General features: G+C 45.7%; 1 protein-coding gene across 3 annotated transcripts in view; it reads right to left on the reverse strand.

Annotated features, from left to right (window-relative positions):
* LOC139410736 (3',5'-cyclic-AMP phosphodiesterase 4D-like) overlaps window positions 1-15,370 on the reverse strand; it is an 86,069-nt gene that overhangs the window by 27,201 nt on the left and 43,498 nt on the right. For all 3 annotated transcript variants that reach the window (XM_071156183.1, XM_071156182.1, XM_071156181.1), the window contains exon 2: window positions 936-1,127. In XM_071156183.1, coding sequence (XP_071012284.1) covers window positions 936-1,127 — 192 coding nt within the window. The remainder of the gene's footprint in view (window positions 1-935; window positions 1,128-15,370) is intronic.

The following is a 15,370-nucleotide window of genomic DNA, read 5'->3' on the forward strand; positions in this document are numbered from 1 at the left end:
ACTACATGGGGAAGATGGGGACCATTTGGGACTCATACCTAGTGACAGGGAGAGACAGGAGGGATATGGTTACTGCATTACTACAGACTGAATGGAGATACACTGTCTCCAGTCAATACATCATTTCCTGTTTGAGCGTAACTGGATAGTCATCTTGGTAAGGGACAGATGGTTGATGGTTACACAGCTCTATACTAATATACTTCAATGGTAACTAATCTCTGTGTCTCTGTCTGTGTCTGTCTGTGTTTCTCTCTGTGTCTCTCTCTGTGTCTCTCTCTGTCTCTGTCTCTGTGTCTCTCTCTGTGTCTCTCTCTGTGTCTCTCTCTGTGTTCACTGTTCAAGTTACATGTGTGTCCGTTACTAAAGCTAGAAGAGAGGCAGAAATTAAACTGAAGCACATTGGAAACCTTAGATGTGTGTGTATTGATTTGGTCACCTTGGGGATAATGAGTAAGTTGGTGACCCAAAGGCAATCTATAGTTGTTGTAGTAAGTGAAGCAATTTAGGACAATACATACCTAAAAATAGAGCCTTCTAATGTGATCACCAAACTAACTGAAGAATGCAAGGCCTTTACATTCTCAAGGTTCACACTCAGGGTACTACAGCTAGCTGTCCTACATGTGTAAGATTTGCTTTCCCCTACTGCTGAGGGAAACAGGCTTACAATAGAGACGTGACACCTCAATCAAACAGTGGCCTGGGGAGGGACAACAAGCACACTGACAGACAGCTATCAAGTTAAATAACCCCTATGAAAACACTCCATCTCTTCAGTGAGATAAATAGTAATGCATGTGTAGAAAGATAATGTGTGTGTGTGGATGGGGGGTGGCAATAGGTGAGCTATGATCGACTGAAATAGAACAAGAGAGAGAGTGTGAGACTGTGAGAGTGTGAACAGAGAGGCAGCTGGAGAAAGAAACACTCACATGTCACTGGCGATGGAGGAGTTTCTGGACATGGACTTCGGTGACAGGTCATAGTCCGAGTCAGAGCGGTAGAGGAAGGACTCTCTCCGCTGACTGTGGACAAAGTTGCCCTGCAGTATGAGCCCAGACCCCGGGCTGGCCATGGGGTCCAGTGGGCTGCGCCCCGACGATGTGCCGTTGTCCACATCGAAACTGTCACACAACCAGAGAGAGAAGAAACATTAGACATAATCATTAACCAGTGTGGCTGTTTGATTTCTACTTTAAAGAACACTGGGCAGGTTATTTAGGATTCTAAACATTCTCTCAAATATCCAAAAGCCTTTATGTGGCAACTGTATCTCAGGCCAGTATTGCAGCTGTATTGGTGAGTAACACAGCTCTGATAAAGACATTGACTCATTGGGTCACCGCCACCACCTGGGACAATGATGTAATCCCACTGTGATGTCACCGCTCCTTAGTGTCCCCCCAGATGATCCTCACTCCAGGGATTACACCTGTCACCCAGGGTTACCTGACCTGTTACCTGGGTAACTAAACCTAATCCTCCAGTTGAAGTGATCCCCCTCCGTGTAGCACCAGACACATCATCATCATCGTAATCACCACTGTCAGCTATGTGGTGAGAAAAGCTGTGGTGATAACGTGTGTGCTTCCGTGCATGCGTGCTTGTGTGTGTGGTGAAGGGAACAGTGTGAGCTGAGTGGACTGGGTCAGCTGATTCTGTGCTCATCACTGTGTATATTGATGACATGTTGTTGTGGCTATGGATGGGTACAGCACATTATGCTGCCCTGAACAGCATATTCCCTCTATCACCCGGATGAAGAGCATCTCCCTAGAACTTTAGAATGAAATCCAATGGCAGATTCTGGCCTTTGATTGAACATTCCTATTGATTGAAATACATTACATCAAAAATGGCCACTGATTCAATCTGTCTAACTGTAGGATTCCCTAATAGAACCATGTGGTTGTACAAATATTTAACATGACATGAGATTCAGCAAGCTTATTAAAATGCCACTAACGAAAAAGGACTGCAATCAAGTCACATATTCATATATAGCACAGACGGCGATTCCACTGTGGTGTATCATTTAAGTCTTTTCTCCCATCTTCCTGCTCCTTTCATAATACCAGGGTCATTCAGACACACAGGCATTCACAATTGCATATAGTAGAGTGGAGGCTGCTGAGGGGAGGACAGCTCATAATAATGTCTGGAGCTGTGTAAATGGACTGGGGTCAAATACATGGTAACAATACGCTTGATGTATTAGATACCATTCCACTCATTCCTCTCCAGTCATTACCACGAGCCCGTCCCCCCAAATGAAGGTGCCACCAACCTTCTGTGTATCAGGGCCTGCTGCCTACACTATGTTCCCCCTGGGTAGAGTTGCACAGAGAGGGTATATCACTGAACACTTTTGAAGTTTACCAATAAACTACCTGCATTTTGGTAACTTTCAAGGAATAAATCAAATGTTATGAGGTGATATGTTCTAGTGGCATTCTTGGGTACTTCAGATTATCACAGGTTTCTGTAATTATCTCTGGCCCTCTGTGTGGACTTTACACATGTCAAATATATATTTTTAACCTAATAAAGTGCTAATAATGACAGAGCTGTAAAACATGATCCCAAATATAAACCATCAACTTAATGATGGGGGGGCGAAATTCAAGGTTCAGTTTCAAGTTTTAACGTCACGTGCACAAATAGAGTGAAATGCCTTTCTTGCTCTAAACTCAACAATGCAGTAAACAGTAACATTGCATGATTGTAGTCTGTGTGGTGAAACGTCAGCAGTACGTCCAACAGCCGGACCAGCTAACTTTCCCACTCTAGCTAGCTAGCCGACACTATGTTTACAGAGTCACGTTTAACAATAAAAATCATTGTTTTCCAATCTATTTTTGTATTCATCATTATTATTATTATTTCATTTTTATATGATGTTTAAAAAGATTTGATAAACAATACAAAACATGCACATACAAATACAAACATTACTACATCAGCCCTACCCAGACCCACTACTCCCACACTCTTCTCTCCGGCGCCCGCATCACTTTCTGTCAAATGTTCTCAAACTGTACTATTTTGTTTCTCTCCGTCGCCCACACTCGTTCAATTTTTAGATAATAAAGCATTTTCCATTGAGTGAACGATGGAGGATTGGCTGATTTCCAGTTTATGAGTATAAGCTTTTTTTGAAAGATAATTGATGAGAAGAGTATTGTCCAGCCCATCGGGTATCTCACTACACCCTCATATGACATGTCTTGAAATATACAGACAGACGAATTGAAAGCACATTTACATTGCAATACCTCTGACATCCATAACTTTGGATTTTATAACATTCCCAGAAGGCATAAATTATTGGGCCATTAGTAGTTTTACACTTCAGACATGACTCTGCCGTTGAGCTATAGAATTTAAAAATCTTGTATAATAAATTCGATACGTTAATTTATACTGGATTAAGCGTTTCGTTAACTGTAATCTAATGGAATAATCATTTATGTTGCATGTAAATACGTTTTTATGGTGTTATAGAGGTTTGCTTTTTGCATGTTGATAATGTTTGTTTATTTTGTTGTTATGAAGGCACTAGCTGCTTTGACTAAATGGACAAGTGGTGTATTCAGCAGGGTACTCTGCGATATTCCAGTTGGTGTCTGCAAAGCGCTTTGGAGGTAGAGAGACAGGGCCTAGGAAGCAAAGGATAGAGAGGCAGATACTGTAGGCCTTAGAGCAGGGGTGTCAAACTCCTTCCATGGAGGACAGAGTGTTTTTGGTTTCTCCTTTCAATTTGTATCCAATTAAGACCTAGACAATGAGGTGAGAGGAGTTCCAAACTAGTTAGTGACCCTAATTGATCAGAGAGGCTGAGAAACAGGGCCTGGGAGGCAGAGGGGATGAGGGGCCCGGGAGGCAGAGCTTGAGAGGCAGGACCTGGGAGACAGAGAGGCTGAGAGGCAGGGCCTGGGAGACAGAGAGGCTGAGAGGCAGGGCCTGGGAGACAGAGAGGCTGAGAGGCAGGGCCTGGGAGACAGAGAGGCTGATTTGATTCTTCATCTACTATAGTCCCACAACATTTCTATATACTATATTTAAATTGTTTTTAAATAATGTTTAAACTTATATATTGAAAGGTTTCTAGTTTGCTCAGTTCATTTATTCCATTTCTTTATTGCTCTAAATCGAAATGTTCTTTTGCCCATTTATTTTTTCTGTCTGGATAACGCATAGATGGTGGACAATCTATTCCTAGTATTTACGGAATGTCTGTCTCTTACCAACTGAATAACGTTGTGAATAGAACTTGGCCGTTTTAAATTATGTATATTATAAAATAAGATAAGCATGTTTTTTTAAATTATCTTGTCGATTGATGACCAACCAAGAACACTGCGCATGACTGCAACAGAAGAACCATATCTCCGCCTTAAAACAATCCTTGCTGCTTTATTCTGTGCATTCTGCAGCCTCCTAACTTCACTAGATGATGCATTTCCCCAGACCACCGAACAACAGTTCACTTGACTCTCAACCAATGCCTGTGTTATTTGCTGAAGGATTTTCCCTGGTAAATATTTAGCTATCCTTCTGATTATGCATGCTGTTTTAATATTTTTTTTTACATAGATTGGTTATTTGAGATGATCATGATAAACAGTTGTCTAGCTGCACTCCCAGTAGTTTGGTTTCTGAAACTTCTTCAATTTGTACTCCTCCCATACTTAATTGTATCCCATGCTGTTTTGGCCTTTTCCTAGTTGAACAGACCAACATAACTTTGGTTTTCTTGGTGTTTAAAGCAAGTTTGTTATGGCAAACCCATTTCCTGATAATCTCCAAATCTCCTTGCAAAGCTTGCTGTACCTGTTGAACCGATTGTCTTGCTACATAAATTGTAGTATCATCTGCAAATATAGTAGCTTGAGTTTCGCTGATGGTCGTTAATAGCCTACCAAACTTGCTAACTGCCTGGTACTCATCACTCTATTGTCCCTCGAATCACACTGACATCTATGTAAATATTACAGATAGAAGGAGCTTAGTTACCAGTATCTTTGTTAATATGGATTGTTCTAAAAAAAAAAAAGTTGACTCTGAAAACCATATATTCATTCAAAGACGAGTGGACGGAACAGTATTTATTCATTCTCTCCGCAACTAACACAAAACCAATGTGTCTGATATGCAGTGAGTCCGTAGCTCTCGTGAAAAGTGCCAATGTTAAGTGCCATTATGACACCAGGCATAGTAAATTCGATCAGAAGCATCCCCTGAACAGGGCCTCCTGGGTGGCGCAGCGGTCTAGGGCTCTGCATCGCAGTGCTAGCTGTGCAACCAGAGACTCTGGGTTTGAGTCCTGGCTCTGTCGCAGCCGGCCGCGACCGGGAGGTCCATGGGGCGACGCACAATTGGCCCAGCGGGTTAGGGAGGGCTTGGCCGGTAGGGATATCCTTGTCTCATCAGTGACTAGCTCCTGTGGCAGGCTGGGCGCAGTGCTGGCTGGGCGCAGTGCACCTGTGCACCTGAATAAACCAGGTGCACAGTGCTTCCTCCGACGCCTGGTGCGGCTGGCTTCTGGGTTGGATGCGCGCTGTGTTGTGTTTCGGAGGACGCATGGCTTACGCATGGCTTACGCATGGCTTTCGACCTTCGTCTCTCCCGAGCACGTACGGGAGTTGTAGCGATGAGACAAGATAGTAACTACTAACAATTGGATACCACGAAATTGGGGAGAAAAGGGGCAACACATTTTTTTTAAGAAAAAAAAAAGAAGTATCCCATGAACACGGAGGTGAGAACAAACAAGATTAACCAACTCAAATCCCAATATGATAGTTCCACCAAAGTCCTTGTCAATTCACTGACACCCCAACCACGTGCAATGGAGTGTCCAATGAGGATAGCTTGGGTTTTGGGAAAACACCCAAAAACATTTTCAGATGCTGAGGTGGTAAAATAATGTATGTGTGAAGTTGCTGACACCTTGCTTGAAGGTGAACTAAAAGATGAGCTCATGGAAAAGATCAAACAGATCCCACTGTCAGGTTCCACGGCAATGAGGAGAACTAAAATATTAGCTGAAGATTTAACTTCACAACTTGATGAGGCCCTTCAGAATGCACCGTTCATTTCATTAGTTGTGGATGAATCAACAGAAAACACGGATAACACCCAGCTTCTGGTGGTTGTCAGATTTTATAACAAAACAAAGAAAGGATTCAGTGAGAAGCTGTTAGTTTTAACAAATCTAGAAGCACACACATGGGGAGAGGATATCCATGAGGCCATAAAAGGGATGCTGACAGACAGGGGATAAATCTGAAGTCAGAGGTCTCCATCACCACAGATGGAGCTCCAGCCATGACAGGTAGAGGGAGGGGACTGGTTGCACATTTAAAAGAGGACCACCCTGACCTGACATCATATCTCTGCATCATCCATCAATCTGTCCTGTGTGCCAGTTTGGGAAAATAGTATTCTGAGGGTCATAACAATGATGATGAAACTGAATGTTTTGAGAGCAATCCCTACATCCCTACAATACCGCCTGCTACGAGGCATTCTGACAGAGGTCAATGCCAGTTTTGATGACTTACTACAGCACAACAATGTCAGATGGCTCAGCAAAGGCAGGGTTTTGGAACGCTTCTGGGCCATTCAGGAGGTCATCAAAGGTTTCTTATCAGAGCAAAAGGGTGAAAAGGCAACTTGGTTTTCTGAGTTTTTGGAAGATGAGGAGAAGATGGAAACAATTGCATTTTTGACAGACATTACATCACACCTTAATCAACTGAATGTTAAGCTACAGGGACGGGACAACACAGTGTGTGATATGATAACCGTCAAAGAATGATCTCCAGGGAGAACTTGTCCACTTCCCCGATCTGTTGGTGCAAACGCAGGGAGACAAAGATGTTCCCAACCATGTTGATTTCATCCAGAAGCTTATGGATAACTTCAAGGCTCGCTTTGTTGGAAGAGAACTGTTGCTGATCATTCAGAAACCCTTCTTGGTCACAAATGTGACAAGGTTGTCAGAAGAAGCAAAACAGATCTTCAGATGGGTAGATGTTACATCACAGCAAATGGAGTTGATTAAGCTGCAATAAAATGTGTCTTTGAAGGAGCAGGCTGGTGATTGTGACCCTGTAACTTTCTGGGAAAGATGGTGCCTGCAGCTGATGTCCCTTTTGGCACCATACATCCTGACCATGTTTGGCTACACATACAGCTGTGAATCAGCCTTCTCCACAATGAACTTTATTACAAACAAACACCGCACCAGGCTCACCAATGAACACCTGCACCAGTGTCTCTGAGTGGCTCTCACACCACTTGTGCCAAAGTTCAAAGCATTGGCAGGATACAGAAAGTGTAATTTCTCTCATTAATGCAGAGCAAGGCCCACAGACTTATACATGAATATTGCATGGCCCACAGTGACTTATACATGAATATTGCATGGCCCACAGTGACTTATACATGAATATTGCATGGCCCACGGTGACTCAACGTGAATATTGCATGGCCCACAGTGACTTACACATGAATATTGCATGGCCCACAGTGACTTATACATGAATATTGCATGGCCCACAGTGACTTATACATGAATATTGCATGGCCCACAGTGACTTATACATGAATATTGCATGGCCCACGGTGACTCAACGTGAATATTGCATGGCCCACAGTGACTTATACATGAATATTGCATGGCCCACAGTGACTTATACATGAATACTGCATGGTCAACAGTGACTCAACATAAATATTGCATGGCCCACAGTGACTCAACATGAATATTGCATGGCCCACAGTGACTCAACATGATTATCATTGCATGGCCCACGGTGACTCAAAATGAATATTGCATGGCCAACAGTGACTCAACATGAATATTGCATGGCCAACAGTGACTCAACATAAATATTGCATGGCCTACAGTGACTCAACATGAATATTGCATGGCCAACAGTGACTCAACATGAATATTGCATGGCCAACAGTGACTCAACATAAATATTGCATGGCCTACAGTGACTCAACATGAATATTGCATGGCCCACAGTGACGTTCTGTGCATTCAGATTCATATTTTGGTTAAACTCTTTTGTTCTCCAGAAAACATACACCCTATTTTATATAAAATTAAAAATAATAATTCAAGGACCATGTACAATGGTTCACAGTGCACTTTTTGCATAGATAATAAGGCAACCACTTCTGTTGCATGTTTACATTCAAAAGAAGTTGTAATTATTTCAAATTGTAGTCTCATTTAATGTACATTTTATATAACAACATGTTTCCTAAGTCGTAGATGACTATGTTTGTTACTATGCAGTACCACAGCACCGATTGTCACGACTTCCGCCAAAGTCGGTCTCTCTCCAAGGTTCGGGCGGCGTTCGGCGGTCAACGTCACCGGCCTTCTAGCCATCGCCGATACACTTTTCATTTTCCATTTGTTTTGTCTTTGTCTTACATACCGGATTTCAATTCCCCAATTAATTGTTCATTATTTAACCCTCTGTTCCCCCATGTTTGTTTGTGAGTAATTGTTTTTATGTAATACGGTCCGTTATGTGGGCTCGCTTTATTGTATTGTATTTGTCTATTTTTGAGTAAATTATGTTTATTTACTCATATCTGCTGTCCTGTGCCTGACTCCTCTACACATGCTACACACAGACCTCATTACAGAATTACTCACCAAGAATGGAGTCAGCAGGAGCAGGTAGAGGTAGAGGAGCGCGTCCAGCAGCACAGATAGAGGAGCGCGTCCGGCAGCACGCGACCATATTGCAACGTCTGGGCACCGCCATGGATCACCGCCCTGGATCACCGCCATGGATCGCCTCATTCTCTCTCCCAACGAGAGAGGAGGAGGCGATCCATGGCGGTGATCCATGGCGGTGCCCAGACGTTGCAATATGGTCGCGTGCTGCTGGACGCGCTCCTCTATCGCCAGAGGGAGGGCGTCTGCTCCTGCTAACTCCATTCTTGGTGAGTAATTCTGTAATGAGGTCATCCAGCGCCTCCACCAGCCCCACTACAGCAGGCCCCACTGTCCACCCCTCCGTCACCCAGTCCCAGCGGGACTCGGCTTGTGCTCCCGAGAGAGTATGATGGGACGGCTGCCGGATGCCAGGGAGCTGGGAGGTGCTGCACTTAGGGCGACAGGAGGAGGGGCCATTCCCTGCATCATCTGTGGCCGCAGAGGGCACACAACTGGTCGGTGCTGGGGGGGTTCCTCAGGGAGTCGAGGCAGCAGGCAGGGCACTATCGTGCCACCCCAGGTGAGTCGTCACCAGGCTCACCCAGAGCCCCCTGTTGCTCACATGTGTTTATTAAATTTCCTGAGATTTCCCCGTATTCCCAGCATAAGGCGCTCGTAGATTCAGGCGCAGCTGGGAATTTTATTGACCGTGCATTTGCCTGTAGTTTAGGGACTCCCCTTGTTCCTGTGGATATGCCTTTCCCTGTGCACGCCCTAGATAGTCGACCATTAGGGTCAGGGCTGATTAGAGAGGCCACCGCACCACTAAGCATGGTTACGCAGGAGGGTCATAAGGAGAGAATCAGTCTCTTCCTTATTGATTCTCCTGTGTTTCCTGTGGTGCTGGGACTACCCTGGTTGGCCTGTCATGACCCCACTATTTCGTGGCAACAGAGGGCTCTCAAGGGGTGGTTACGAAAGTGCTCTGGGAGGTGTGTGGGGGTTTCCATCGGTGCGACTAAGGTGGAAAGTCCAGACCAGGTCTCCAACGTGCTCATCCACTCAGAATATGCCGGTTTGGCTCTCGCCTTCTGTAAGAAGAAGGCGACTCAATTACCACCAAATCGACGGGGGGATTGTCCGATAGATCTCCTGGTAGACGCTGCACTTCCCATGAGTCACGTGTATCCCCTGTCGCAAGCGGAGACGGCGGCTATGGAAACATATGTCTCCGAATCCCTAGGGCAGGGATACATTCGGCTCTCCACTTCACCTGCCTCCTCGAGTTTATTTTTTGTGAAGAAGATGGATGGAGGTCTGCGCCTGTGTATTGACTATCGGGGGATCAATCAGATCACTGTGAGGTACAGTTACCCGCTGCCTCACATCGCCAGTGTGATCGAGTCAATGCACGGGGCGCACTTCTTCACAAAATTGGATCTCAGGAGCACTTACAACCTGGTGCATATCCGGGAGGGGGACGAGTGGAAGACGGCATTTAGTACCACCTCAGGGCACTATGAGTACCTCGTCATGCCGTACGGGTTGATGTATGCTCCATCAGTCTTCCAGGCCTTTGTTGATGAGATTTTCCGGGACCTGCACGGGCAGGGTGTAGTGGTGTATATCGACGACATTCTGATATACTCCGCTACATGCGCCGAGCATGTGTCCCCGGTGCGCAGGGTGCTTGGTCGACTGTTGGAGCATGACCTGTACGTCAAGTCTGAGAAATGTCTGTTCTTCCAACAGTCCGTCTCCTTCCTAGGGTACCGCATTTCCACTTCAGGAGTGGAGATGGAGAGTGACCGCATTTCAGCCGTACGCAATTGGCCGACTCCCACCACGGAAAAGGAAGTGCAGAGGTTTCTAGGGTTTGCCAACTACTATCGGAGGTTTATCCAAGGTTTTGGTCAGGTAGCTGCTCCCATTACCTCACTGCTGAAGGGGGAACTTCAGTGGTCAGCTGAGGCGGACAGGGCATTTGGTCACCTGAAGGCTCTGTTTACCTCGGCTCCCGTGCTGGCCCATCCTGATGCCTCTTTGGCGTTCATAGTGGAGGTGGACGCGTCCGAGGCTGGGATTAGGAGCCTTGCTCTCTCAGCGCTCAGGCACGCCACCGAAGCTCCGCCCCTGTGCCTTCTTTTCGAAGAAGCTCATCCCGGCGGAGCGAAACTATGTTGTGGGGGACCGGGAGCTGTTGGCTGTTGTCAAGGCTCTGAAGGCGTGGAGACATTGGCTTGAGGGGGCTAAACATCATTTTCTCATCTGGACTGACCACCACAATCTGGAGAACATCCGGGCGGCGAGGGTTCAAGGCAAGGTGGGCCATGTTTTTACCCGTTTTGTTTTCACTCTGTCCTATAGACCAGGTTCCAGGAACGCTAAGGTAGACGCGCTGTCCCGGATGTATGACACAGAGGAGCGGTCCATGGATCACAATCCCATACTTCCGGCCTCCTGCCTGGTGGCCTCTGTGGTGTGGGAGCTGGACGCGGACATTGAGCGGGAGTTACACACAAAGCCCACTCCCCCCCAATGTCCAGCTGGGCGCCTGTACGTTCCGTCTGCTTTTCGCGACCGTTTGATCTATTGGGCCCACACGTCACCCTCCTCTGGTCATCCTGGCATCAGTCAGACGGTGCGTTGCCTCAGTGGGAAGTACTGGTGGTCCACCTTGGCCAAGGACGTGAGGGTTTATGTTTCCTCCTGCTCTGTGTGCGCCCAGTGCAAGGCTCCCAGGCACCTGCCCAGGCACCTGCCCAGAGGGAAGTTACAACCCCTACCCGTTCCACAACGGCCATGGTCGCACCTGTCGGTGTACTTCCTGACGGGTCTTCCTCCCTCACTGGACAATAGTATTTAGTATAGTATTTGTCTATTTTTGAGTAAATTACGTTTATTTACTCATATCTGCTGTCCTGCACCTGACTCCTCTACACAAGCTACACACAGACCTCATTACACCGATAAAGGATGATATGCATCCGGAAGCCAGGAGATGCTAAATGTGTTTATGTTCATTAACACTCAATTACCGTGAGACCGACAGTTATTTGCTTGACAATCACCGGCTGACGAAATTTCGTGACCGTCAATGCCTTAGGCATGGCCTGGGAGCCAGAGAGATAGACAGATAGAGAGGCAGGGCCTGGGAGAAAGCCCAAGAAACAGAGAGGCAGGGCTTGGGAGCCAGAGAGAGAGAGAGAGGCAGGGCCTGGGAACCAGAGAGAGAGAGCGAGAGGCAGGGCCTGGGAGACAGAGAGAGAGAGCGAGAGGCAGGGCCTGGGAGACAGAGAGAGAGAGAGAGAGGTAGGGCCTCGGAGACAGAGAGGTAGAGAAGCAGAGAGACGGAGAGGCAGGGCCTAGGAGACAGAGAAGCAGATAGGCAGGTCCTATGAGACAGAGAGGCAGAGAAGCAGAGAGGCAGGTCTAGCAGACAGAGAGGCAGAGAGACAGGTCCTATGAGACAGAGAGGCAGAGAAGCAGAGAGGCAGGTCTAGGAGACAGAGAGGCAGAGAGGCAGGGCCTAAGAGAGAGAGAGGCAGAGAGGCAGGTCCTATGAGACAGAGAGGCAGAGAAGCAGAGAGGCAGGTCTAGGAGACAGAGAGGCTGAGAGGCAGGGTCTGAGAAGCAGAGAGACAGAGATGCCTTAGAGGTAATGAGACAGCGATACCTTAAGAGGCAGGGCCTGCAAGGCTGAAACGCAGGGTCTGGGAGGCAGACAGCCACGTAGGGTCTAACTGCTCTGACCTTTGGATGTAAAAAATGTCCAAGTTTGGACTGGTGCCTAATTAGTGAGTGAAGGGAACACATATTGTACTCATTACGCTGTACCCAGCTTCCTGTCTTCTTTCTCTCTTTCGGTCCTGTTTGTCTCTTTCTGGCTGCTCTCTGCACCCTCTCCCTCTCTCTCCCCTTCTGTCTCGATGTCATAGTTGTTAAAGCAGCGCTGAACCCTCCCCAGTTGCTATCACACTAAGTGACTGATAAATGACGTGTTCCCCACACTAACACCCTAGCAGCACGTTGAATAAGGGTGGCAGGTAGCCTAGCGGTTAGAGCTTTGGGGCAGTAACCAAAATGTTGCTTGTTCGAATCTCTGAGCCGGCAAGGTGGAAACATCTGTTGAGCAAGGCAGTTAACCCCCATAACAGCTGCTGCCAGGGCGCCGATGACACTGATTAAGCCAGCTCCCCGCACCTCTCTGATTCAGCGGGGTTGGGTTAAATGCGGAAGATTAATTTCTGTTGAATGCATTCAGTTGTGCAACTGGCTAGGTATCCTCCTTTCTCTTCTCTTTCCAATTATAAACCTGGACTCAGATACACCACACACACTGTTCTCATTAAGAGTTAGTCTCTGTATTGTATGTGGGTCTCATGAGTCAGTTATTCTCCTGATGTCACACACTGCACCACCAAGCATAACTGATAATAATACACGTGACAACCAGGATACAGTGTGTACATGTGTGCTATATATAAATGAATGGGAGAACACTGAATGCAAACTATGCGAACAAAGAGGACAAGAGGGAAAAATGCGCTGATCAAACAACATATTAAATTGATCTGTGGAATAAGTTTAAAGTGTGTAATACAGTGTGATGCTATTAATCTACAATTGATGTTCTTAACCCTGGGCAACATGGGCCTGGGAGGCTCACAGGGATATTGGTATCCACAGTACTCCACAAATAATACATTTGTCAACTCCATACTATTGCCCCAAAATGTGTTTTTAAATTTTTAATTTTTACATAAATGCATTGTAATTTAAGCTTTAAAACTGCAAAGTTCTCTATCTGTGTCATGGCAAAATGGCAAAATATTAGCTTTAAAGCTGCAACAATAAAAAACATTTCTGCCCTATAACAAAATGTGTAGAACTGCAGGAAATTTGCTTGAAAACTTGAAAACTTTCTCTCTAATGCCAAGAGGGAGGACTTTTAAATGATATTTTCCCAGGCCAGAGACCTGGTTCGTCCAGCCATCAACTGCAGGTGTTATAGTAAAACTACTTTTAGGCAATTTTCTTCACACACACAAGTTGTGTTCTGATTATGAGGGAGTCCCTGATGAATTTGCTATCACAAAAGAGGTCCCCAGTCCCAAAAGGGTTGAGAACCCCTGCTGTAGTTAGGCTACAAACCCAGTCAACTGACTTGCCATAGGGCATCTCTGAGTCACAGGTGACGGTTATTAATACACATCTCCATGGCAGGGTCATCAGAACCTTAACCACAACAGAAGGGGGTATTGACTAGATGGTATACAGCTTATATCAGAATTTACTTTTCGTAGCAGGTTAGGAGAACTTATGCACCAGGTTAGGAGAATTAACATAGCAGGTCAGGAGAAATAGTTTAAGGTTAGGAAAAGGGTTAGGATAAGGATTAGCTTAAATGCCAAAATGTCAACTTTTGACATGAATTTGACATAAACTGTATCCCTTTAGACACAGCAGAGGGGCTTGGTCTAGATGGCTATTAGGGAGGCCAGAGATGAGTGTCTTTGGTAAATAATCAATGTGTAGAAAGGAGAGGAAACGGTAAGGAGAGACACTGTGGTGCTGACAGTGTGTGTCTTGCCCTTGGCCACAACTAAACATATCAGCCAGCAAAAGCAAATACAGAGACAGTGGGATATGGGGAGGGAGCATTATGATGTCATACAGACGTGGCATGTGACATGGAAAATGTGAGGTGGGGTGTGTGACACAGAAAAGAAGGGGGAGGGGTATTTCAGGGGTATTGCTTCTTTGAGACACATGGCATGTCTGTTAGGTATTGTGATTTCACACAGGGTGATATTCTGTACAGAATGGAAAGTGAGATGTGATGGATGTCACAGAGACATGGCATGGTTGGAGGGGGAGAGGTATTGTGATGTCACGGAGACATATACTGTACTGCAGCTACTGTGACATAACAGGAGGAGACATAATGGAGAGTTCCCTTGTGGTAGAACCTGCTGTTCAATCTGTCAGCCATGAAGAATTGCTCATCTCTCTCTCTCTCTCTCTCTCTCTCTCTCTCTCTCTCTCTCTCTCAATTTCAATTTAAGGGACTTTTGTTTAAGGAAACATTTGTTTACATTGCCAAAGCAAGTGAAATAGATAATAAATAAAAGTGGAATAAACAATAAAATGAACAGTAAACATTACACTTACAAAAGTTCCAAAGGAATAGAGACATTTCAAATGTCATATTATGGCTATATACAGTGTTGTAATGATGTGCAAATAGTTAAAGTACAAAAGGGAAAAAAACTAAACATTAATATCTCTCTCTCATTGGCTGAAAATTGGTAAGGGATTTTTTTTTACATTGACAAAGCAAGTGAAATAGAGAGTTTATTATCTCTCTCTCTCTCTCTCTCTCTCTCTCTCTCTCTCTCTCTCTCTCTCTCTCTCTCTCTCTCTGTCTCTCTCTCTCTCGCTGTCTCTGTCTCTCTCTGTCTCTCTCTCTCTCTCTCTCTGTCTCTCTCTGTCTGTCTCTCTCTCTGTCTGTCTCTCTCTCTCTCTCGCTCGCTCTGTCTCTCTCTGTCTCTCTCTCTGTCGCTCTCACTCTCTCTCTGTCTCTCTTTCTCTGTCTGTCTCTCTCTCTCGCTCTGTCTCTCTGTCTCTCTCTGTCTCTCTCTCTGTCTCTCTCTCTGTCTCTCTCTCTCTCTG

Source organism: Oncorhynchus clarkii, chromosome 6, assembly GCF_045791955.1.
Source record: "Oncorhynchus clarkii lewisi isolate Uvic-CL-2024 chromosome 6, UVic_Ocla_1.0, whole genome shotgun sequence".
Lineage (NCBI taxonomy): Eukaryota > Metazoa > Chordata > Actinopteri > Salmoniformes > Salmonidae > Oncorhynchus > Oncorhynchus clarkii.